At 45.8% G+C, this 26,309-nt stretch overlaps 2 protein-coding genes across 5 annotated transcripts in view; both read left to right on the top strand.

The window, feature by feature from the left end:
* Positions 1 to 2,108: 2,108 nt before the first annotated feature.
* On the top strand, positions 2,109 to 23,985 carry MATN3 (matrilin 3). The gene is made up of 8 exons (XM_032353226.1): positions 2,109 to 2,381; positions 7,471 to 8,037; positions 10,996 to 11,121; positions 11,870 to 11,995; positions 13,313 to 13,438; positions 16,953 to 17,078; positions 20,665 to 20,775; positions 23,049 to 23,985. Exons 1-8 carry the CDS (start codon positions 2,165 to 2,167, stop codon positions 23,102 to 23,104), a joined length of 1,455 nt encoding a protein of 484 aa, XP_032209117.1. The 5' UTR covers positions 2,109 to 2,164; the 3' UTR covers positions 23,105 to 23,985.
* Positions 23,986 to 25,960: 1,975 nt separating this feature from the next.
* WDR35 (WD repeat domain 35) overlaps positions 25,961 to 26,309 on the top strand; it is a 64,778-nt gene continuing 64,429 nt past the window's right edge. For 2 of the 4 annotated variants that reach the window (XM_032353231.1, XM_032353230.1), the window contains exon 1: positions 25,961 to 26,107. In XM_032353231.1, coding sequence (XP_032209122.1) covers positions 26,084 to 26,107 — 24 coding nt within the window. In that variant the 5' untranslated portion in view covers positions 25,961 to 26,083. The remainder of the gene's footprint in view (positions 26,108 to 26,309) is intronic. The other 2 variants (XM_032353228.1, XM_032353229.1) reach the window with 1 other exon arrangement.

Here is a 26,309-nt window from a genome sequence, read left to right on the forward strand (position 1 = left end):
AACAAAGTAGTATAATGAATTTTTAGGGAAAACTACCTACAATTATTTCCTTAGCCTAAACAGTTTTACTCTTTACATATGCCTACATGCAAATGTGTTGAAACAGACTGTTTCAACAGACTGTTTCTGTTGCTTGTCCCCTGGAATTTTCTTCAGAGAAGGAGCCGGGTGGTAGAGAAGGACCAACTCCCCACTAGAGGAGGCCAGTGGAAAGGACTGTCTCTTGAGCCAGGGTCCAGCCTAGAGCCATCTGTTGTCAGGCGGTGAAGTGAAACTGAGCAAAGCCATTTCCTCAGCATCCTTGGGCTCTTGGAGAAAGTGATGCCAGGTCATTTCTTTTCTCACAGTCTCTTGTGCCTGTTACTGTCCTGCCAAGACAGAGTTAAATTCCAGCCCTGCTCTATGATCTTTCTTTTCCTAAATTTTCAGTCCCACTGCAGACCTGCATGCGTACAGACGCATGCCGCGCAGGCACTAGCTCTGCCCTTCTGGAGCCTGCAGTCTGGTGGGAGGGATATAAACATAAATAAATGGAATATAAATGGAATAATTACAAACTAAGGAAGTCCCCCAAATGAAACACACAGGATGCTATAATAGATCAGAAGGCAGAGACAGTAGGAAAGAATCTATTTAAAACACAATTTTTTAAACTGCTCACTGGGAAACATTAGTGAACCACAAACTCATGTGCTCGTGATCACATTAAAAACAAATGAAACAGAACTGAATGGAGGTGAATAGAAGAGCATCAAATGCGGTTAAGTGTTAGTATTGTTTTGTGGGTATATGTGTAACCTATTTATGTAGCTGCTGGCTCATAATGTAAAATGTAGTTGTTATCACGGGTCGTGGTAAAAATAAGCTTGAAAAACTGATTAAGATCTGGCCTCCGGGAAGGCTGCTCTGAGGAAGACATGAAACTGATGACAAGCTCGGTGTCCTCCAGGACACGGAGAAGGCAAGGCTGGCATGGTTGAGGCATGGAGAGCAGGAATACAGGTCTGGATGTTGGTCAGTGCTGCAGAGAGAGGTGGGATGGAATCTCCAGGAGCCTTGTTGGCCCTGAAAAGGAATGTGGATTTTACTGGAAGCAAAGTTGCAAGGAAGTGATTTTTAAGGTTACTGCGTGGAGTGTGGGTTTTAGAGGACTCCCAGTCCGGAAGCAGGGAGACCAGGTTGGATCTGTTGGAACTCGCCTGCGTTGTCAGGTTTTAGGACCCAGCTCAAACCTCACCTGTTTCTAGAAGCCTTCCTGCTTTCCTCAGGCGGAGACAGTCTGTTTTCCCTAAATTCACCATGTTCCCTGAGACCATTTATGCTTTTCTCCCAGTAGACAGTTCTCCGAGGGTCCCCTCAGGGGCCCCAGTCCCGTTGCTGCCACCATCCCTCTTCCGGAGAGGACATGGGGTCTCGGGAGCGCCTTCGAAGCCTCTGTTGGTACAGGCGGGCCTCCCAGCTGCCAGGGGGTTCTCTGGGGAATGTATGTTTGACTTTCTATTCCTGGTAATATAAGTTCAAATGTTTACGGATGTTTGAAGCTGGGATGAAAGCGTTCCTATTCGTGCTGCTAGAATCTGTGAGGCTTCTTTTTCTTTTACTGAGAGCCCACAGCAAAACTGGGGTGACTTGGCTGGGGAAAGGAATGCAGTGTGAGGAGCGAGATGAAACCTCGCCGCAGGCACCGCTGCCGGGAGCGGGAAGACAGAGCCCGGGGCCCCCTCGGCTGGGGCCGGGGGTCAGGCCTGCTGGGGCAGCGGGAGAGCGCAGGGCGGGCGGACTGGGCGGCGGGTTCGCAGGCCTGAGCGCAAGTCCCGGGAGAGGCGGAGCGCGGCCAGGAGGCGCCCGGCCTTGCCCACCCAGACGAGACCCGGCGGGGGCCTCCGCGCGCCGGACTTCGGGCACCGCGCCGCCGCCAGCCTGCCCCAGACATTCCGTTTCTGCCGCCGGAATGCGCGGACAGGATCCCGCGGGTCCCGGGCGCGGAGCCCGGCGGCTCCACCCGCGCTCCAGCGGTGGGCGGGGCGCGGGGCGGGGCCACGGGTGGGCGGGGCGCGGGGCGGCGGGACCTTTAAATTGGCCGCCTCGGCGCGGGGCCCAGGCTCTTGGCTGCTGGAGCGAGCGAACCTTCGACGACGACACCTGCAGAAGCGCGGAGCCCGCCATGCCGCGCCACCTCTCGGGACTGCTCCTGCTGCTCTGGCCGCTGCTGCTGCTGCTGCCGCCGACCCCCGCCGCCCCCGGCCCCCTGGCCCGCCCGGGTTTGCGGAGGCTGGGCACGCGGGGCCCAGGGGGCAGTCCCGGGCGCCGCCCTGTCTCTGCTGTCCCCACCCGCGCGCCCTATTCCGGGGCCGGCCAGCCCGGCGGGGCCCGAGGCGCAGGTACGCGGGGGGAGTGGGACCCCCGCCTGGGAGGGACGCGAGCGGGCACCGGGGAGGGACAGCCGGCAGGAGGGAGGTGGGGAGGACCGGGCGGGAGGGATGGGTGGCAGGGAAAGCGGGGCATCCAACAGGAGAAGCCCCGTGCAGCCGCCAAGTGTTCCCTGCGTCCCAGCCTGAGCCAGACTGCGGTGCAGGAGAAAGAATCCCCTCCCCGATGAGACATGTGGGGAGACGGGTCCAGGCAAGGGAACGGAATGTTCAAAGTCACTCATAGTCGGGACTCGAATTTGGGTCGCCTGAAGCTCAAACTGCAGCCACTTCCCTCTGCAATTTGGGCCTGGAGGATGGGGCCGTCGGGAACACAGACGACCTCCCCGCCTCTGTGCCAACCCCTACCTCTGTGCAGCTGAACGAACCCTTCCTGAGATTCTGCCTTTAGTGTCTGGAAATCACTTCACCTATAGCCCCAGATCAGGGTGACCCTCCCTCTCCTGGATACACCCTTCAAGCTGTCTCAGTCCAATCTAGGATCTGGACCAGAATTTGGACTGGAATTCACACCAGGGAGTGGGGGTGGGAAGCCAAAAAGGAAACCAGAAGGGGCAGCTGGATGGCCAACGACCTCTCTTGTAACCATCCTGGTCTCCACGTGTTCTGCCGCTGACCAGGTGTTCTTCTTGAACTGACTGGGTCCCAATCCCAGCCTGTACTCTCTTAGATCCTCAAACACCCAAGACACTGAGTCTTTGGCGAACAATTTTCCATTGCCCTTTTGGTCAATAGTTAGTTCCTGGGGCAGAGGTTCCTAGAGTAGCAGAGCTGGAAGACCACCTGTCACAATCCCTGAAAGCATGTAAATTGAGGCTTACCAAATGACCCAGCAAATCTGTCAGGGCTCAGAACAGAACTCAGGGCTCCAAAATCCCACACAAGGATCTTTCCGCAGCTACATCCTACCAAGCTCTTAAAATGGGTTTACATAAAATTTTATCTTCATTACGAAAATGTCCAGTTTCGGTCTTGCTGAAGAGGAGAGGCTGCACCAAACCATTTTCTGGGTCTCCAGTCTCATTCATGCCTCAGGTTGATTTGCTTTGTCTATCCCCTTCTGCATCTTTCTGGATAATGTTGAGAAAGAGCACAAAGGATTCCTTCCTGCATCAGCCCCAAGGGGCTGGATTTGAAATGGTGACAGCATTGTCTTTGAGCCAGGGAGTACCAGGATTCACAAGGGTTAAATTTAGGGGGTAGCCTGCTTTGCTCCAGGCTGGGGTGGTGGGGTTGGGCAGTGTAGGGATGCCTTTCTTCTAAAAGGTAACCTTGCCTCTGGTCTTGATCCACCTCCCTTGGGGATGGGACTGGGAGAGGGAGGAGGGATTCCTTAAGGGGTGTTCAGAGTTCCCCCGCATTACTTGGATCCAAGCTGATCTTGAATGATAATCCTTTAATAAACATTACGTTTCACCCTTTCCCAAACGCCCTCCCTTTTCTGCAACCAGAAATGGCTATGCTTTCCTATAGGCTTTTATTTCTAGCAGAACTATAAAAAAAATCAGCATAATTTTAAGTTTGGAAATCTTTTAGGAAGTTTAGATTCTCACTTTCTTGCTTTCTGAGAATCAAAGCGCTGCTTTCTAGTATAGGGGAGTGAGATTCCAAAACAGTGACGTTGCAGAGGGAGTCCAAATCAAGAAGAAACCAGAGGCTCAAGGAATTTCCCGTCATCTGAGTTGAGCCCCTGTATTAGTTTTCTATTGCTGCTGTAACAAATTAACACAAACTCAGTGACTTAAAAACAATACACATATATTATCTAAGAGTGCTATAGACCAGAAGTCCAACACTAGTCTCAGATGTCTAAAATTGTGTCAGTAGGACTGTGTTCCTTTGGGAAGGATCTAGGGGAAACTATCTTTGCCTAGTTCAGCATGAAGAGGTTACCTTCACTCCTTGACTCATGGCTTTTTCTCCATTTTCAAAGTCACTGAAAGAAGTTTGGGTCCTTCTCACATCTCATCACGGTGATCTCCTCTCCTGCCTCTCTCTTTTTTTACTTTTAGGGGCCCCTGTAATTAAAATTTAGGACCCACCCCTAAAATTCAGGATAAAATCCCCATCTCAGGGTCATTAACTTAATCCATCTGCCAAGTCTTCTCCTTCTCCTCCTCCTCCTCCTCCTTCTTCTTGCCATGTAGAGTAACATACGTCCAGGTTCCAGGAATTAGGAGATGGATATTTTGGGGGGCAAGGGAGCTTTATTCTGCCCACGACACCCCCTGTAGCCTCCATAAAGGATTCCATGTGAGAAGGAAGGAATCATGCATATATACCATAAGAACATAGCCTTAACATGAGTCAGGACAAGATTTGGGTATCTGGGTTGTCAAATCTAGGTCTCATATCAACACGTATTTTTCCTTTTATTCTAATTATGTACAAGTACCTACATCCATGTCCAGGAAGGATTTTCAATAGGATTCTTCTTCCTTGCTCCTGATACATGGTAATCAAGGGATGAAATGAGATTTGGGAGGGTTTTTTTTTTTTTTTTTAAGATTTAATTCCTTTTGACTTAACTAAATACATGACATATAGCATAGTTCAGGGCAGTAGCTCAAAATCAACAAGCAGGATGTTTACTAGGTACATGATATAATGTTGATTTTGTGTGTGTGTGTGTGTGTGTGTGTGTGTGTGTGTGTGTGTGGTGGAAAATATGGTTTCAGAGAGAGGCAGCCATTCAGTGAAAAGCCCCTTTAGGCTGGGAGTCAGGAAACCTGGAGTCCTATCCATGACCTGCTGTTTTCTGGCTCACCCACCTTCCAAACCTCAGGCTTCTCACCTGTAAAATGGGTATAAAAGCAACTTCTGCACCTCTGACTTCACAGGATTGTTTCTTTTGTGCCCTAAGATCTCTATAACATTATTGAAAGTAAAGTATGATTTATTTTCTTAATTGAATACGTCCAGGAAGCAGGATAAAACCAGAGGATAGTTTTCTGTTTTTAGAAGAAAACTCTCTAGAGGCATCATTCCTGTTCCAGATAGGGCTTTTTTTTTTTTTTTTTTTTTGGTCACAAACTGTCTCGTGTAGGAGTTTGTTTTGAAACCATCTTTTTCCCTTAGTCACCGAGTAAATTGCCTTCTTACACTAGTGTTACCTTCCAGCCCCCTGTCAGGAAAAGAAAGAACCCTGGTTGATGCTTCATGCCCAAGCATCAGTTACATTTCCATTTAGGACTTGGTGTGTATGATGAGTTGTGTGTGCATGTGTGTGTAGAGGAGGAAGAATGACTTGAAAAAGATGTTTAGTGACTGGCTTTCCTCTCTTTTGGACTTGATTTTGGTGGCTAGGAGAGAAAGTTTAGGACAAGATTGGGGGAAAAGGAAGAAAGAACAAATGAAAATGAAGATGTGTGTGATTTTTTTTTTTTTTAAGATTTTATTTAGGGGCATCTGGGTGGCTCAGTTGGTTAAGCATCTGCCGTTGGCTCAGGTCATGATCCTGGGGTCCTAGGATGGAGCCTCGTGTTGGGCCCCCTGCTCAGTGAGGAGTCTGCTTTTCCTTCTTCTGCCCCTCCCCCTTGCTTACGCTCTTGCTCTTTCCCTCTGAAATAAATCAGTAAAATCTTAAAAAGAAATTTTTTTTTTCTTTGAGTGTGAGAGAGAGGGCGTGAGCTGGAAGTAGGGACAGAGGGAGAGGGAAAAATCAGGCTCCACTCAGCAGGGAGCCTGATGCAGAGCTCCATCCTAGGACCCCAGGATCATGAAGGTAGACCCTTAACCGACTGAGTCACCCAGGTGCTCCAAAGATGTGTGGTGGTGTTACAAGGAGCTTGTTTTTTTTTTTTTTTTTTTAAGATTCATTTATTTATTTTAGAGAAAGAGAGAGAAAGAAAGAGAGGGAGGGACAGAGGGAAAGGGAGAGAGAATCTCAAGCAGACTATGCGGTGGGCAGGGAGCCAGCGTGGGGCTTGATCTCACCCCTGATACCATGAAGTGAGCCGAAACCAAGAGTCAGAGCCTTAACCTACAGCGCCTTCCAGGGGTCCTGATGCTTGGAACTTTAGAGTAGGAAAGATACAAGCTTCTTTGCTTTTGTAGCCCCGGGGCTAAAACATGGTAGGTCCCCCAAAAGAATTTGGTGAATGAAAAAAATGAAAGGGGTGACTACAAGAGTTTGGTGGGGGCAGAGGGGAGACACAAGTGGACATGTCTGCTCCTGAAAACCAGACACGCAGAACTGGAAGCACAACCGACATGGATCAGATTGTCATTCCTCTTCTCACGGTTAAGTATCTCAGGCTCACGGGGCCCCAGAGTTCATTAAACCTGATGAATGATGGGAAGGAGGGGGCACTTAGGGCTACTCTGGGGGCAGTTTTTGTCTCATTGGTGGGGGAGTAGAAGAAGGAAGCTTCCAGAAAAGCACCAGTGTGTTTGCCTTGAAGTCTGCCATTGCTTGAGGTGTGTGAGGATTGGACAGGGCAGCGAGGCTATTCAAGGCCACTGTCCCATTGTGCCATGGCTGAGGTGCCCAAGAAAGGTCTGGAAACCATTCATTCCTGGGAGGCCAGCAGAACCTTGGGAGCAATGCTGAAGCAGAGGAATGAGGTTCTAGGGGGAAGTTTGGGGTTCAGCCAGCCTTAGCCAGCCTATTGGAGAAACTTCTCCCCTCTGTGTGAATCCTCATTAGGGAATTTGGAAGGACCTTGGTGCTTTTAGCATCTTTTCTTCTTTTTTTTTTAAGATTGCTTTATTTATTTGACAGAGATAACAAGTAGGCAGAGAGGCAGGCAGAGAGAGAGAGAGGAGGAAGCAGGCTTCCTGCTGAGCAGAGAGCCCAATGCAGGATTCGATCCCAGGATCCTGGGATCATGACCTGAGCCAAAGGCAGAGGCTTTAACCTACTGAGCCACCCAGGCACCTGGTGCTTTTAGCATCTTAAGGGAGGATGATGGTCTTGGCGAAAGGTAGCAGACAGGAGGGCCTCCAACTGGAGGGCTCTTCGGGTATGAGGACCGCCCCATTTCCGACTGGGATGACGTCATTGCTCAGCTGTGCCCGTCCTCCACACCCTTCTTCGCAGGTGTTTGCAGGAGCAGGCCCTTGGATTTGGTGTTCATCATCGATAGTTCCCGCAGTGTGCGGCCCCTGGAGTTCACCAAGGTGAAGACCTTTGTCTCCCAGATAATTGACACTCTGGACATTGGAGCGGCAGATACACGGGTGGCAGTGGTGAACTATGCTAGCACCGTGAAGATTGAGTTCCATCTCCAGACCCACTCAGATAAACAGTCCTTGAAACAGGCTGTGGCCCGGATCACACCCCTGTCTACAGGCACCATGTCTGGCCTGGCTATCCAGACAGCAATGGATGAGGCCTTCACGGTGGAGGCAGGAGCTCGGGGGCCCACTTCCAACATCCCTAAGGTGGCCATCATCGTGACAGATGGGAGGCCCCAGGACCAGGTGAATGAGGTGGCTGCTCGGGCCCGGGCATCTGGTATTGAGCTCTACGCCGTGGGCGTGGACCGGGCAGACATGGAGTCCCTCAAGATGATTGCCAGCGAGCCCCTGGACGAGCACGTTTTCTATGTGGAGACCTACGGGGTCATTGAGAAACTCTCCTCTAGATTCCAGGAAACCTTTTGCGGTAAGTCTTGCTCCCAACTAGAATATTCAGATATTGTGTCTCCCAAGAAAGAGATTTATTCTTTTTTTTTTTTTAATTTTTTTGGTAGAAACTTTATGGAAAACTAAAATATAAGCAGTGCTTTTCTTCAGTTTTTTTACCAGCTTAGACACACCTTGTTGGTTTAGGAATATAGAGTTGCTTTATATATAACTTGGTTTGCTCATAAAAATCTTCGTGTTTGCATTAGAAATGTGAAGGTCTAGAAATATCCAGGATAAATGATCCTGCTGTTCCCTGATGGGGTCAGAAAAAAATAAAAAATAAATAAAAATAAAAAACTCAAGACTCCTCTTTTCTCCCCTCTGCCCACAACTCCATCTTCCCCCGATATTTTCTTTAGCTTTACCATCTCCGGCTTTAACAGAACTCTGCCTGTTTTCTTGCCGAAGACCGCGAGCAGCATCTGTCCGCCCGTGGAAGGATCCCCCGGCTTTCCGGCGTAACTGGCAGTTAGGGTTTTGCTTATTTTCTGCATCCTCTAGTTTTCAGATTCTGTTCTTCCTCCGATTATTCTTTGTGGAGGGACAGGATTAGGAACGGGGGAAGAGTTGAGATTTCAGTTCACTTGGGAGATAGCGAGAAGCAGATTTTTAAAAAAAATCTTGGATTTTTTGTTACAGTCCTTCTTTCTTTTTTCCTTTAGGATGCAGTTTGAATATGAGCATGCTAATTTTTTTTAAGATTTTATTTATTTATTTGAGAGAGAATGAGTGAGAAAGAGCACGAGAGAGGAGAAGGTATACAAGAGGGAGAAGCAGACTCCCCAAGGAGCTGGGAGCCCGATGCGGGACTTGATCCTGAAAGCCCGGGATCACGACCTGAACCGAAGGCAGTCGCTCAACCAACTGAGCCACCCAGGCGCCCGAGCATGCTAATTTAATTGGAATTTTTAGCACGAATCAGTCAAATCCATGAATATGAATCCAGTTAAGGCGGGCTTTAATCTTAGCCACTGATCAGAATTATGAATGTGTGAGACGCGTACTTTATTTTTAGGTTTGTTTTTTCTTTTTAAAAAAGATTTTATTTATTTATTTGAGAGAGAGAGAGAGAGCGAGTGAGCACAAGCAGTGGGGAGGGGCAGAGGGAGAAGCAGACTCCCCGCTAGGCAGAGAGCCTGATATAGAACTCGATCCCAGGACCCTGGATCATGACCTGAGCTGAAGGCAGACACTTAACTGACTGAGCCACCAGGCACCCAAGTTCCTTTTTTCCTTTGTATCCATCTATGTTTTGTCTTTGTATCTACCCATATTCATGCTTTATTATTACTATTATTTTTTATTTATCATTTAGAGATACAGTCTTTCAAAGCCTTCTGTGGAATTACCCAAACAAGTGTGGGCAAAGTTCTAGTTCAGGTGAATTTTAAAATGTAGATACCTATGCTGTGTAACCTATGCCCCATCTCTTTACTCGATACGCATTAATTAATCTGATGCACTGATGATGCATGGATAAAATATTCCTTCCATATTATTAAGCAGTAGTCTGGAGATGGTGACGAGACATGAATTAGTAATTACAGTTGAAATTTCAAGGAGGCTTTATACTGAAATTAATGTGGAACTCAGCAATCACCCCAGTTTGTCAGGAAATGGGAGATGAAGTCTTGGTCTAGAGCCAAGTTTGGCCTCAACTCGGCCAGACCTGGCTGGTGGCCCCTCGTCTTTCCTGTCCCAGGATACTGGGCCTTCACAAGCTGTTCTTGGCATTCCTTGGTTTCTCAAAAGAACGTGGCTTTCTTTCTCCCAGGAAAACCCCCTGTGCTTGTGGGTGAGAGCTTTTCCAGAAAGACGCTGGTCTGTGGCAGAGTTGGGTCTCAAAGCTAGCACCTGGGGTTGGGCTTCAAGGCCATAAAGTAGCAAGTGGTGAGTGGCAATCTTTTCCTTCTGGTACAAAAGAACTGCTTGTTCTGGGGGAAAAAATGTCCTCTCTATGAAAAGGGACTGAGGGGCAGCTTGTTGTAGTCAACGGGTTGGAAAGATCATTCCATGAAAAGGCTCTTCTTGGGAAAATATTAACCTTGACCTGTTGCCAAAGCAGTCGAGGCTGGGTTACCTGCCCAGGGGTGCCAGCCTCCTCCAACAGGCCTCCTTGGTTTTCTCAGAAATGACTAAATTCATTGATTCTTCTTTCAAAACATGTTACTAGGTAAAAAAAAATCCAACGAGATACAAACACCTCCAGGAGTGAAAAGGTGAGGCTGCGGCTTTGCTGACGTAATCTCATTTATTCTGGTCTTCCTTTTCTTTTTACCTGCTTGCATGGAGCTTGTGAGTCCACACTCCTTGCAGATACTAGAGGCCCTGAAGTTGCACACCTGTACGTTTAGGCTCCCACACCCCTGCTGCTCATTCGGAAGGCGGTTACCTGCCTTGTCCTCCACTGTTTGCATGTTTAAGTACGTATTGCTGCCCCACTGAGTTCCAGGCGGAGGGACATGCCTGTGTGTGAATTCGTTTTGACAGACACTGTAGAGCCCTTGGAAAGCAGATTCTGGCTCCAGCAGGACAATGATCTCATAGACTTTCCAGAAGTGCACTGAAGTAAATTCTTTTTCCTGGGCTAGGTGGAGACATTGAATAAAACATCAAGTTGTGTGACCACGTGAGTGTTTGCCTTCGGCTCCAAATTCAGAATTTCCTTTCTCTTTAAGAAAGCTGAAACAAAATCTGTAATTTTAAATTAGTAGCATCATGCTACTAATTTAAAATCTGTAATTTTAAATTAGTAGCATCATTCATGTAAGAGTGGTGCTTCCAAGAAGCCAGAGGCAGAAGACAGAGGGCCAGTTTTTTATGACGAGCTCTCATTGAAAAGGAACCAGAGGGTGATGTCTTTTTGACAGGGAAGGAAGTATCTGGAACATTTCTTATGTGTTGATACTGATGATTGTCTACTTCCGGTGGGCAGCTCTGGACCCGTGTTTGCTTGGCACACACCAGTGCCAGCACGTGTGTGTCAGTGATGGGGAAGGCAAGCACCACTGTGAGTGCAGCCAAGGCTACTCCTTGAACGCCGATCAGAAGACATGTTCAGGTGAGGCCCGCTTCGGGGAGCTTGCCTGACTGGGACTCAGCTAGAGACCTGCCCTCCAGGTTTGGGACTGGCCTTATGCTTTTCTCTTAACTGCCTTTTGGTTGGTTCATGGTTGCTTATCAATGTTTTTCCTCTAAAATTGTTGGAGAAAAGTGAGGTAATACATGAATCAGCATCTTTATAGTACTTATAATTAGTTTTCAAGAAAAGGGTTAGTAGGAAAATGGGTTAGTCAGGAAGGGAGCCAGAACTCTCAGTCTTTTTGAGGATTTTGGAACTATTCCTGGATTTTACTTAATTAAGTACAAGCTGCTCCTTTGTCTCTGAGACCAGAGCTGCTCACTGAATTTAGACACAGAAGAAAGTTTAGAGAGGTTCTTACTCATCTGGTATATGACTACTCACATAAAGTAAGTAAAGATGGGATCTAGGTCCATTTTTTTTTTTTAAATCCTCAGAAAAAGTCTTGAGAGAAAGGAAACTTAGGGATCATTTAATTCAACGTACTCATTTTATAGATGATGAACTTGAGACCCAGGGAAGGAAGACGACTTACCCATGTCATGGGGTCTGTTAGTGAAAGAGCCAGCACAGAAATCAGTTCCCAACCTCCTGTCCTGTGGCCTTTCTGTTGCACTAGGCCACCTCCCATTTTAATACCTGTGTGTGTGTGTACGTGTGGTGGTGACCCGTAATTAATTTACCACATTTTCCTGTGTTTCCATTTGTCCTGATGGTCTTTTGACAGCTATCGATAAGTGTGCTCTGAACACTCACGGTTGTGAACACATCTGTGTGAACGATAGAACTGGCTCTTACCACTGTGAGTGCTACGAAGGTTACACCCTGAACCAAGACAGGAAGACTTGTTCGGGTAAGTGGAGGAGGAGGCTTTCCTTTTGCTACCTCCCCGTCTGCATTCCCCGCCTAGCCGGTGTTGGAGGGGTAAGGCACACTGACCAGGTACTTGGTTGATTTTTCTCTCTTGGGCCTTGTAGCTAGCCCTGGCAGTGCTTTCCAAATGCTAAACACAGTGTAGTAAGTTAAAATCGAAGAATGCTCCACAAGATACTTATTAACTACAACAGGATAAACAGTTCCTTCCTAGTGGAGAGACCTGGCAGACACCCCTTCAACCAGGTGACCAGAGGGAACCCCACTAGTCGTGACCCGCAGTGACATCATGCCTCTCCTCACACGATGTCCTGAGGGCACAGTAGCGCTTCTGTTGTCTTCTTTAAATATTTAGCCTCAGGAGGAAACTTCAAACAAACCCAAACTGAGAGACATTCTACAAAGTAATTTTCCAGTGATTTTCAAAGCTGTCAAGGTCATGAAAGGCAAAGATGGAGGAAGTGTCCCAGAGAAGAGGGGACTAAGGACATGTTACAGTGAAGTACAATGTGGACCCTGGATTGGGTCTTGGACCGGAAAAAGGGCGTTAGTGGTAGAACAAATGGCAACATTTTACTAAGATCTGTGGATTAGTTAATAGCATTGTATTAGCGCTAATTTCCTGGTTTTGATAATTGTGCTATGGTTATATGGGACGTTAACGCTCAGGAAAATAGGGTGAAGTACAGAACTTTTTGTGCTGTTTCTGGAACTCTTCCGTATGCCTGCAGTGATTTCAAAATGAAAAGTTTAAAGACAAAAAAAAAAAAATTACCACGTCCATGTATAGAAAAGTGCATTGAGTGACAGTTTGGGTCCTGAGTTCTGATGCTGCTCTGAGTCAGCTGGTCTCCTCTAGATTCAGCTTCTTCACTTAGAACAGGGAGGGCGGAATTACAGTTCCTTCCCACTCAAATCTGGCGTCTTTCTGAATCTAGTGGAATTAGCCACACTATCGCTGGTACACCCCTGATTCAGTGTAAATACAATAAACCTAAGAGGAATGCTTTAGGAATTATTTATTTATTTAGTATTTATGAGATACTTAGATCCTAAAAACTCAGTCTGGATGATTTTGAAAAAGCAGTTGGGAAAAAGGAAGAATAAGGACTGTGTGTAGGATTTCTCTAGACACCGCTAACTTCTGCTATCAGCCCGTAGTTCGGATGGCTGTGGAAGGTTTCCAATAGGTTTGCCTCTTATATATTTCTAGCCACAGGTAAGAAGATTTCTATATATGGGTAATAAAAGACTTCTCCACTTTTAATTGCTTTTCTCCTGGAATTTTCTTTGGTAGCTCAAGACCAATGTGCCTTTGGTACCCATGGCTGCCAGCACATTTGTGTAAATGACAGAGATGGGTCCCATCACTGTGAATGCTATGAGGGTTATACTCTGAATGCTGACAACAAAACATGTTCAGGTAAGGTCCACTCAACAAATTCTTTCCTAGCTGGCTCTCTCTATGGCAGTGAAACCAACTTGCAATGGACACAGCAAGAGACTCTTAAAGATACTTAACGAATCAGACTCTACACCTTCTATCCTGCTTATAGACCAAGGCACGCATTGCTCAGACGGCAGTGAGCTCACTTGATTTTGCAAATATATCTCACTTCAGAAATGGGTAGGGAGTGAGGGATATGAGAAAAGCTAACTGAATGTAGGATCCTTATCCAGGAAAATGTTATAGCTCTGTACGCTGGGGACTTGTGAAGCAAATGGGAACTTTAGAGGAAGTCGGTTGAAAACAGTAACTATTTGGTGTGATAGGCTGAACTGATCTTTTTCCAATTAAAACTTGCCCTGGAACTTTTCTGTAGCGTTAATCTTAAAGCTGGATCGCTTTAGTAAAGGAGACTTTGTCAATGACTGAATTAGACCCACACAGATCTTCCAGTAAATGTGAAGTCAGTTGTTCCCTGACGGTTTCTAGATGATCAGTCTTCTGTGAGTCTGAGCCTTATGTCTTGGCAAATCCTCATTAATTTGATTTAAATTCACTGGCGGAGCAGGGTGACATTTATAATGTAAAAACACTTCTGAGAGAAATTCCTGCCTCTCAAGGCTGTGTTTAATTTTGGCCATTTTATTAGATTTTTATGTATATGCTCCTGTCCCTTGAGGAGGGATATTATGTGACCTTTTCGAGAGAGACTATGGGAAATGGCACATGACCAATGCCCTTAAAAAAAAAAAGAATTTAAAGAGGACTGAGCACCTATTTTGTTCCCAGGACTGTGCAAAGCCCTGTGGGGATGTAAAGAAGCACATTTTCTGCCCCTGGGCAATTTACAGGCTGGGTGCAAAGAGAACCAACACCTTGGGGAAGCAGACTAGGCAGGGAGAGGGATGGACAGTAACGTAGGGCTGTGGAAGCCGGGGAGGCAGGCTGTCTGGGGAAGGGTGCAGACCATGTGGGCAGCAGGTGGGCCTCGAGGGTGGTGGAGGTTTAGGCAGAGGACTGCAGAGCCGGATGGCCAAGGGGAATGGCTTGTGTTGGTTTGCTCCGGGGTAGGACCAAGTCAGTTGGGGTGGAGAGGCCACATGGCTGCGCTTCTCAAATTGGTTACAGGTACCCCACTTGGTAGCTTAAGCAGCCAGGGTCATCGAAGACCTTGAAAAAGGACACTAAAGTTTACATTTAAACTAACAGATATTGGAGCACCTGGGTGGCTCAGTCATTGGGGGTCTGCCTTCGGCTCAGGTCATGATCCCAGGGTCCTGGGATTGAGCCCCACATTGGTCTCCCTGCTCAGCAGGAAAGCCTGCCTCTCCCTCTCCCACTGCCCCTGCTTGTGTTCCCTCTCTACCCCTGTGTCTCTCTCTGTCAAATACATAAATAAAATCTTAAAAAAAAAAAACCCTGGCAAATATTATGGAATAAATGGAACATTTTATTAAAAAAAAATCCAAGATAATGTTCAGTTACGGCAGACTATTCCAGGCCATGCTCCGAGGTCACAGTACCCCATTTCTTCAGTGCCTACTGGATGCCATACATGGTTCTAGGCAGCTCAGACACAGTCACACCTTTATTATTGCTCACAGCCCCTGTATGAGGATGCTGAGGCCCAGACAGGTTAAGTAACTTGCCCATGGTCACACAACTAGTGAGTCACAGAGCGAGGATTGGAACCTCGGCACTTGCTCTGGTGGTTATGCATGAGATCGCATGCCAAGCTATCATGTTTCGTGGCTGTACAGCACAGGGCAAGACTAGATGGTGGAAAGTTAAAGGGTTAGGAAGAAATATATCTATGGAGTTCAGTGCAGAGCAGTGTTTATACATTTTAAAGTAATAACAGCTACTGTTCTGAACTGGGGTACATAACATGGGTCACATCCCCACTAGTGGCCTGCTTTTCCCCCTGCTGGGCAGTACCACAAGGCTTGTAGATTAAATATGGAGCCCTAGAGCAGGTCCGGGGGTGGAGGCATGACCGTTGTTATCTATAGGGCAGCTTTAGGCTGGGATGAAGGGAAAAGTGAAACAGTCTACTGTTCTGCCTTTTTTTTTTTTTTTTTAATTTTAGAGAGAGAGTGAGCGAGCATGCACCTGTGCAGGGACAGGGGCAGAGGGGGAGGGAGAGGAAGAGAGGGAGAATCTCAAGCAGACTCTGCGCTGAGTGCAGAGCCCCCTGCAGGGCTGGATCCCATGACCCTGAGAGCATGACTTGAGCCAAAACCAACAGTTAGACACTCAACCCACTAAGCCACCGAGGCACCCCCGACTATCCGGCATTGTGCTGGAAAAGTCTGGAGTAATGAAGGGGACTATCAGTGTTAGAGTTAGAAAGATACTCTACAATACACTATGGAGAGACTTGCCTTTCACTCAAAGCTCTTTCATAGGCAATAGTGGAAGTTTCCTAAGTGTGGAGGGACAAGCAAACAAGCAAACAAACTTGGTTGGTCCCTGGAATGACAGAGGAAGAACTCGTGTCTCCCGGGAAGAATTTCTGGGTTTATTAAACTCCTTTAGTTTAAACAGACCTGCTGTTTTCACTTATCCTGGGCCCCTCTAAATGTGGAATGAGCTGAGCATGGCACTTTTTTTTTTTTTTTAAAGATTTTATTTATTTATATGACAGAGATCACAAGTAGGCAGAGAGACAGGCAGAGAGAGAGGGGGAAGCAGGCTCCCCGTTGAGCAGAGAGCCAGATGCAGGGATCCATCCCAGGACCCTGAGATCACGACCTGAGCCGAAGGTAGAGGCTTAACCCACTGAGCCACCCAGGCACCCCTGAGCATAGATAGCCCTTTGCTCTCCACTCAGATTTGGGCCAGCCGTCTTCCTCCTTGTGATAGATTTCTGGGACAGATAATAAGTGCTCCACTCTCCAAACCGACACCTCCCCTCACCGTCATCACTGTTGTCACTACCTCTGTGTGCATGGGTGTGCCGGCTGGTGTCTTCTGTCCTGCTTTGCACCCTTTTGAGGGCAGCCCTTGGCCCGCACAACACCCCCTTTATGTGCAGCGTCTGAGTTAGCTCCCTGTGCCGGTGGGTCCCTAATGCATTGTTTCTGGTGATGGTGAAGATGGTCCCTGAGTGGCTGGAGATGTGGGAGGCACTTGGAAGCATCCAGAGAGGCCAAAGGTTAAGTTCCAGAATGTAATCAGGCCTCGGGCCAGCCCCAGCACTGCGGGCCGGAAGAAGAGAGGAGGCACCCCCATGTACCTGCGAGAAATGAGAAGGCAAGCGGGGAGGAGTCCAAGGTGGGAGCGCAGGGATGCGAGATGGAGGAAGGGACCACGCGGCGTTCTCCTGCAAGGTGCGCGCGCTGTCGCCGGCCGCCGAGTCGCCGGCCGCGGACGGGTTCATTCTCAGCCCCTGCTGTGACTGCGCCGGGGCTTTTCTCTGCCAGAAATCTGGGTCTCCTTCCGCGCTGTGACCTGGGACTATTTTCTCTCCTGCCCCGCGCCCGGGTAGTTCGCAGCGAGTGTGCCGGGGGCTCGCACGGCTGCCAGCACCTGTGTGTGGACGACGGGCCCGCGGCCTATCACTGCGATTGTTTCCCCGGCTACACCCTGAACGAAGACCGGAGGACGTGCGCAGGTACGGACTGTCCCTGCCACCTGTTGGGTTTGCGAGGCTCGGCTTCTAGGAGGCAGCTTTCCTGTCTAAGGCCTAAGCGCCGTCCCGAGGGGTCCGAGGCCCCCGGAGGCTCCCAGCTGTCTTCCCAATGAAGCAGGTGTCGCCGCCAGCCGTTCTTTCCCCTAGGATTCCTTCCTCTTCCTTTCTGATCACAGTCTCTTCCTAAGTGGGATTGTCGTTGCAGTGATGGTAAGATACACCTGACGGCTGATTTCCCGCTTTCACCGTGTCGAAGCGTCTAGTTCGGTCCCACTCCCCATCCGCAGAACTTTATCATCCCAGACTGGAGCTCTGCCCCCATCCCCTTCTTTCCCCGCCCCGGGGTCCCCTCTCCTTTTCACCCTGGCACTCCCTTTGCCCCGGGGGCTCCCTGCTTCCAGGTCCTGGGCTCCACCGTGTGCACACCTGGCTATGCCAGAAACGCGCCCTGCCCGTGTCCACCCTTCGCTGGGACCCCCTTCCCTCACCACTACCGCTTGCCAAAATCCAAGAACCACATCCTTGCCAATATTTGGTTTTGTTGGATTAAATTTTTGCCATTCTAGAGGAGGCAAAAAAGTGTCTCCCTACGGTCTTTATTTTTTCATTTCCTGGCTACTTCCTGTATTTATTAGTCATTGGAGGTTTTTTTTTTTTTTTAATTGGAAAATGCTACCTATGCCCTTACTTTTCTCTTGGGTTTATTATATTTTTCTTACTGATACAATGGAACCCTGTGCGTTTCCGGATATAAATTCTTTGTTGTTGTATGTGTGGCAAATATCTTCTAGTGCTTCTGTTTTTACTTAAATGATGTCTCTGCAACAGTATTCATGATATTTTAGTTCTTAAGTTGTGTGGTAGCTTTATGAGTGTTTATTTTTATTATGCTTCATCACTTGCCTAAGTGTTCTCTAAATTGCTTTGTTTGAATCAAATACTACACAGTTGTGTTGGTATGTTTGTTTCTATAACTAAAGAACATGAATTAGTTGAATTAATTAAATTGAATGAATGAATGAATTCAATTAACCTAATTAATTGAACAGGTCTAGTTCAATTTTACCCCCTCTACCAGAGCTTCCCTTTTCCTTCGGATGAGCTCGGTTCTCTTTCAGCCCAGGACACCTTGTGCTGGGGTGACTTGTTCCTTCAAGGGTTCCATCAACCCTTCGGTCAGCAGAGCGCCTACAATTTTCTGGGCACTGGGTGTATAATCATGAACAGGACATGTATGGTCTTTGGTAACAGTCTAAGGGGAAAAGACAAGGAAAGAGCTATTTATAAAGAAGAGCTGTGAGAAAAGAACAGGGTCCTGAGCCCATGAGGGTTGGGGGAGCTCCTTCAGGTTGGGAGGGGCTCTCTGAGGAAGTAACATCTGAGACCCGAGGATCAGCGGTATTTAGGTTGGAATTGGGGAGCTGGAGGAAGAAGGGAGAGCGATGCCGAGGACTGCCTGGCGGCTTTGGGGGGAGCGGAGGGAATGGGAGAGGAGAGGAGGGGGGAGGGGGGAGAGGGAGGGACTCGTCTGGTTGCCAGCGCCTGTGGCAACCACCACCAGCCAGGGAAGTGTGGTGTCGCTTTGAAGAGGGACGCAGGGGCTGAGTCATGCTGATCTTCTGGGGCAAGAGCAAGGAGCTTATATTTTGTTTTATAGAAGATGGGAATTCACTGGAGAGTTTTGAGGAATGGGGCGGCATGATTCTGTTTACATTTTCACAAGTCCCCCTGGCTGCTGTGTGGGGCTGAGGGGCTGAGGAGCTGGGCGGGGGTGGGGGGCAGCAGTCGGGATGGGGGGGCAGTCGGAGACTGTTGCAGTGGTCCCAGGTTGGGTGAGGAGGGGGACAGTGGTGACAAAAGCAAGCTGATTCCAGACACCTTCCTGAGGCAGAATGAACAGGATTTGGTGATAAAACAGATGTGGGGAACAGGCCGGGAGACGAATGAGGATGGCTTTCCTATTTCAGACTTGGTCGGAGTTTGAGGCTTGTGTGTTTATGCTCCCGGAGACAGTAACCTCCAACCCTGGGGGTGGTTGATGTTGTCTATATTTCTGGCAACTTCCATAGCACCTGACAGTTACTAGTAGATATTTCTTCACTTGAAGTGAAGTATGGAACCTCTTCTTGGGGAGGGTGAGGATAGTAGGGAAGAGCTTGCTTTTAGGACTTGAATGTGTCAGGGTACTAATATCTAGGCTACCCTATCTAGGGGTTCAAGCCTCAGAGAACTCAGTCTTGGGGCATTTTTCTTCTCTTGGAAGATGGGGATTCCAGCCGCATTTATGTTGGATTACGTCCTGACCGCATTGGCCTAACCACTCACTTCTTTGCTCAGCAAGCATTCATGGAGCTGCTCTTCTAGATCTAGTACTCTTTCAGTCTTGAGGAAGGAATTGGGGACATACAAATGCTTTGTAGTTTGTAGTGTACAAGTCTTGCACATCATTTGTTAACTTTAATCCTAAATTTTTATTCTTTTTGATGCTATTGTGAATGGGTTCATCTCCCAACTTTCAATTGTGCCACATCCCAATTTTAAAATTTTCTGTGAGTGTTTTAATTAGACTACCCCGCTGAGCCACTGTCCTCACAGAACTTACAGTTTATCAGGCAAGAAGCACTGGAAAAGCATCATGAGTGCCAATTATAGGCTCTGTACAGGGATGATGGGGATGTACTTAATTTCAGTAGATACTTTCTGGCTTACCGACTGACTGACTGATTTGGGCTGGCTGTCCCAAAAGACAACAGGATTTGGTCAGGTAGATAGATTTTATTTGATCAAATGAATTTATGGTCATCTTTGTTCTATATCCTATCTTTGTAGAATGTGGGAGAAAACATAGGAGCAAAAGACCATTCTCTGTCCTCAGATGACAATGGAAGATTATACATGGGAAATTACTCTTATTTCTGTTAGGCAACTTTAGGGGCTATGACAGTAGGGAGAGCGGCCTCACTGCATTTTAGAAAGAACTAGGAGTGAGCATTATCATTCTCCCAGGTTCTTTGCTTAAATGCTGATACAAACCTAATTTTTACTTCCAAAGTATTTATGGGTAAGAATTAGAACTCTCCATTCAGACCATTCAATAGAATAATAGTCTGTATAAGAAATCAGGAATTATCTACTTTTAATTCTTGAAATATTTTGGCCAAAGAGAGAATTCTTTTCCTTATTTTCATTTCTTAATAGGGACACAGTACCATAATAAGATTAATTACCTTAGGTCTGCATTCTTGGCTCCCCCCTACGTCAACTTTTTAAAAATTTACTTTGTATCACAGAAAGTTTCCAACACTCACAGAAGTAGAGAATATGAGGAAATCTCATATAGTCAATACCCAGGATTGATGACTGTAAACGTTTCCCAATATCTCATTCAGTTCCTTCTGTGACATTACTATTTCAGAGTGTTTCCTCCTCTTCCTGTGTGCTCTTATATCCTCTTACCTCCTTGAAAATGCATTTAGTTAAGTCTTAAAAATGGAAGGACTGAATTACAGATTTCCTGATTTCTACGGTTTCTGATTAGCTATAACATTTTGTGTACTGTCGTCATCAGCCATTGAAGAAGCTCGAAGACTCGTCTCTACAGAAGATGCTTGTGGGTGTGAAGCCACCCTGGCCTTCCAGGAGAGGGTCAGCTCATATCTGCAGAGACTGAATGCCAAACATATCCTTTCTGGAAAGGTTTCTGCTTTAAGCCACCCTAGGTAGTACAACTGAGCCAAACATTTTAGGACATTCCGGAGGATAAGGGCCCTATTCATTACGTTTTAAGATGCGCAAAAGCAATACAGTGTTTATTTTTTTAGAGTTCTTTTAAAATGTTTTAATAGACTATTTTGCCCATTCAACATTTACATGCTGAAAGCTGCCTATTTCTTTCTCTAGTGCTTTTCCATAGCAGCTTATGTTGTGTTATTAACAGGTGGAGCTCTTATGCTATGGTTCCTTCATATGGGCTTTCTTAGTTCAGAATCTGTAGGTGTACAGGAGGTAGCTGATTAGTGAGGAGATGGCTCAGACGACACATACTTTCCATAGGCTAGCCAGCTGGTCAAAAGCAGATTTCAAAATGTAGCACAGTCCCATCCAAGAAACTTTCAAAATCAGTTCTTTTTTTTTTTTTTTTTTTTAAAGATTATTTATTTATTTATTTGACAGAGAGAGCACAAGTAGGCAGAGAGGCAGGGAGAGGGAGAGGGAGAGGCAGACTCCCCATTGAGCCTTGAGCTGGATGTGGGACTTGATCCCAGGACCTTAGAATCATGACCTGAGCCGAAGGCAGCCGCTTAACCGACTGAGCCACCCAGGCACCCCCGAAATCAGTTCTTTAACTAAAGGAGTAATTCAGGAAGAGTACTTTTTCTTAGCTCAAGTTAACAACACTGTCTCTAGGTATCTTAGAGGCGTGGTGTTCAAATTGTGATAGGGGTGGGGGGGAGCACAGAAAGTTTTACAAAAATCCATTTTCAAATCCTTAAATTGGCCTAACAAAAATGCTCCAGGGGGTCAGCCGACATTCTCTGTTCCCATCTCTCACTTTGCATTGTCATTCTTCTAACTTTACAAAAGGAAGGCACACTTTATCTAACCTGAGTCTGGTAGGGTGAATTTCTTGGAAGGGTAAAATCTCCGGAAAGCCAAACAAAGGGATAGTTCAACTGTTTTTTCATCAAGATTTCATGAACTCCCCCAATTTCTTTCACTAAAAGACTTTTTTTTTTTTTTAAGATTTTATTTATTTATTTGACAGAGAAAGATTACAGTAGACAGAGAGGCAGGCAGAGAGAGAGAGAGGGAAGCAGGCTGCCCGCCGAGCAGAGAGCCCGATGCGGGACTCGATCCCAGGACCCTGAGATCATGACCTGAGCCGAAGGCAGCGGCTTAACCCACTGAGCCACCCAGGTGCCCTCACTAAAAGACATTTTTCCAGTGAAATTTTGCCTTTTATTTTTAGTAATTTTATGTCAAAACTTATAATTTATTTTTTTGATCAATTATGTGCTCATAATAGTTGTAATGATAATTCAACCCAGATGATTAAAAGAACTGGGGACCTTATGGTCAAAGAATATTAATTTAAAGGTAGTTTCAATATAAATGTATATGTGCTTGTTGTTTGTATAAATTTACCTCAGAGAAGTCTCAGGGATCAAGAAAATATTTTCAACATTCAAAGTAGAATAAAATTCTGTGGAGAAAGTGGAAAGGAAATACAAATTCCTTTATTTTTAAATATTTGATTTTTAAAGATGGATGGTAGGTGTCCATTTGTATGGTGTTTATATATGGGGTACATTTGAAAGACTAATTTAGATTTTATTTTATTTTTTAGTTAAATAAAAAAAAGATTTATTTATTTCAGAGCGAGGAAGGGTGGGGGGAGGGATAGCATGAGTGGTGGGGAGGGGAAGAGGAAAATGGAGAGGGTAAGCAGCCTCCCTGCTGAGTGCAGAGCCCAACACAGGGCTTGATCTCAGGACCCATGCGATCATGACCCAAGCGGAAACAGAGTCAGGTGCTTAACCAACTGAGCCACCCAGGTGTCCCTAGATTTTATCTTAAAAAACCCTCAATACTTATGATATGGCAGAAACGGTATATTTTGTAACAAAATCTTACGATGAAAATTTTCAAATAATTTAAATATGCACAGATATCTCTTATTTGTCAAAATTACTTTAGGGGACAAGAGCAAAAATGTTTGAAGACAGATGCTCTGTATCATCATCTCTGAAGACCACTGCTTTATAACATGCTCTCTAAAGAATAGAATTCCTGAGTTTTAGATTAAGGATTTGATGAGAAAATAATTTCACTTTTTCTTTATTTACTATAGAATGTAATTATTTTCTTTTATCTTGTATTGAAGTGTTTGAAAGTGTGTTTATGTTTTCTGATGTCTAAAAATAAAAGGCGTTGGCCTTAACAACTAGCCACTCGATGATATTTTGGGCAAGTTGCAAGCAGATGCATATGGACAAATACATCGTTGAATTACTCAGATTTTTCACCTGGATATACGGAGAGCTTGGTCTATTTAATATTTTTGCATACTTCAATGTTCCTGCTAATAATTTGCTATTGCAAATGCTTTAATATTACTGGATAAGTAGTATGAGGATCTTCTGGAGAATCAGTAGGACATAAATATTCACATCCTTAAGAGCAAACTTTAGTGTCTCTAAGCTATGACTGTGAAATGATTCATAGGGAATAGAATGAAAAGTTTGGTATTTCTTTATTTACCAATTGAGCCATTTAATTTTTAAATGTTTATATTAGTAAGATAACCATTCTTAAAATGGGAACTTTTGATCTATTTTCTCTTGATAGTATTTGTAGTATAAACCAGTTTTATTATTGAGAGTGTAAATTATACGAGTATTTACACATAAAAAAAGTTCATATAATTGAGGTAAATATAATTTAGAACTGTTTCTTTAATGCTTTGTTTTTTGCTCACTTTTTGCTGGAATATCACTGAAGCTGTGATCAGGGGATTATAACACACATATCAAGATCAAGTGAACACTACATGAAATATTGTAAGAAACATATAACTAAAGACTTTAGTTTTGAATTAAGTGTTATAACTTCTTACCAAGTTTGGTAAAAAATCCTACATTATCTTTACTGTTTCACTTTAGGATCCAATCAAGAAAATTATATACTTATAAATATAGATCTAACAAGTTAACAACAAACCCAATGTTGCCATTTTAAAGTTTAAGCTTAACTTTTCTTCACTTACATATTTAGTATATGTATTTTATTTTTCTGCTTGAAAGCTTATAGCTCTTAGGAGAAAACCGTCCTTTAAATTGTGACTACTCATTTTTTCTGTTTGTATTGTCTTTAGTATAATAAAAAGTTACTATCTTTATATATTATTGTCATGACTTTTTTTGGTGACCTATATCAATTTCACCTATTAACATATTTCCTAAAACTGAACTAACAAGTATTGAATATATGACGATTTCTGGTCAAAGGACTCAGTGTTGTAACTCTTCCTATAATTTATCTCATACTTTTAAGGTTAAAAATGTAAGTTCAGGTTAAATAGGCTTTTATCAAGAATGTTATGGGAGGGGGAATAAAACAAAATTATCTAAATTTGAATAAAATAATGAAGTATAAAAATATAAGCACTTGAAATGTAAATATAACTTACAAATGTAAACTTAAAATCAGTAAAAAATCTAAAGAGAATCTTCAAAGGGAAGAAACAAAAAATAAATATATCAAGGCAGTGTATATTATATGAAACATACACTGTCATTTCTCACCATTTTTGAAAGGTGACTTGAAGCAGTATTATTTTCCAAACTTCAAGACAGGATCAGAATGTTGTTACAGAAGGAATAAATGACAGCTCATGTGCAAGCACTAGGGGAAGGTACTTAAAGAGGTGATTTTTCAAGAGTGTGACCATCTCTAATTTCATCTCTTATACTTCACCGATTGATTGGAATCCATGGCTTAGATAATTCTGATCTGTTTCATGAGCCCAGTATAGGGAGCTCATTGTGCACCCGTGCCAACATATCTTCAGAATCTACAGTCTGACCTTGAAAAAAGATACACATTTAAAAACAAATAAATTATCTGAATGGGATGGCCATTAAGTTTGGAAGTAATTTCTCAGGCAGACCTGATTTGTACATTTGGCTAGGCACAATTGGCAGAGAGGGTAGGAACATCACAGGACATATAAAGTGGCCTCTGATGCACAAAGCACATTGGCTTGCTTAGATGCGGGTACCATAGTGAAGACATTTCCCTATCAAAGGAAAATCTAATTTTAGCTGAGATTTAGATTTGATGGGAAAGGCACTGGGACCATTGTCAATTCGTGAGTGAGTGTGCTGGGTGAGGCAACAGACTCACTTTAAAGATCTGAACATTATTTGCCTGAAATGGGGAAAGACTAAGTGGGGGAATTAGCAGCTGCTGCTGCATAAAGTACGAGATAGCTTATGCAATTCAACAGCAGGAGCCGCAGAATATGGTAAAAGGGAAAATCAGATATAAATTAAAAGATAAGTGAGACTAAAATAATTTTCGTGGGGGTTTCTGCCCTGTGCCCAAACTGCGGTGCTTTGCAACTCTCCAACCATTCAAAAAGGACAAGGGAGAACTGAAGAATTAAGGTAGGAAAAGAAGAAAAGAGAACACAGTCGACCTCAGGCGAGAACATACCAAACACCAAACTTAATGATTCAAAAATGGAAGGCTATGCCCCAATGGCAATTATATGCCGCAAAGGCCCAAAGCTCATGAACCACTGGGCTGCAGTAACAGCTTAAAGAACCTGTTTAAAAAGTTCTAAAACAAACAATGAACACAATCTGGCAAAGAGGGTTCTCCAGTCCCCAAAGGCGTAGGGGAAGGATTGCGCCTTCATTCGGCAAAAAGCGCCAGTCCACCAAATACTGTAAAATGCCTTTCCTTTTCATAATGCTGGGACTCTGGGGCTTACAAAACACCCAATCATCTTGACCCCATCTGAATGAGCGCCTTTGATCCTGAGTTGATACTGACACCTCAGGCAAGTTCCACGGCAACCCTCGGAGGTATGACCTGTCCTCCGAGCCTATCGAAAGGAGGACCGCTAAGGCGACGAGGCAGGGCGCTGAGGTCACCCACCAGACCGCAAGCGCAGGGCAAAAAGGCCCAGAACCCGAGCGACCAAGCACGACCACGAGCTCAGACCCGCGCCTGCGGTCCCTCCGATACCCACGACGTCCGCGGTCCCTCCAGCAACCCCGACGTCCGCGCAGGCGCACGACGCCCGGCGGGGAGAGAACGGCGCCGGAAGTGTCCCTCCGCGCCCCGGATGCGACCCGGCGGCTGTGGTTGCCAGGGTGACGGGCGCTCCCAAGAGCTGCTGGTACTCGCAACTGGAGAATTAGGACGGGCTTCCTTGGGCGGGCCTGGACGGCTGGGCTCGTCCTCTCGGAGTTCCCAGAATGTTCTTTTACCTGAGCAAGAAAGTGAGTTTTCCCGCGGGCGCCATCCCCTCCCCTTCGTCCTCGCGTCCCGCGGGCGATTCCCGCATCCCGCCGGCGGAATCCGGCGTCCTGATCCCGCTTCGCTCCCGCGCTTCCCACCTTCCTGCCTCGTCCCCCCTCGGACGGTGCCGAACCGCAGATAATTCTCGGCGGAGCCAGCAGCCCTCTCGCACAGCTCTCCCAT

The sequence above is a fragment of the Mustela erminea genome, chromosome 7 (genome assembly GCF_009829155.1).
Source record: "Mustela erminea isolate mMusErm1 chromosome 7, mMusErm1.Pri, whole genome shotgun sequence".
Taxonomy (NCBI): domain Eukaryota; kingdom Metazoa; phylum Chordata; class Mammalia; order Carnivora; family Mustelidae; genus Mustela; species Mustela erminea.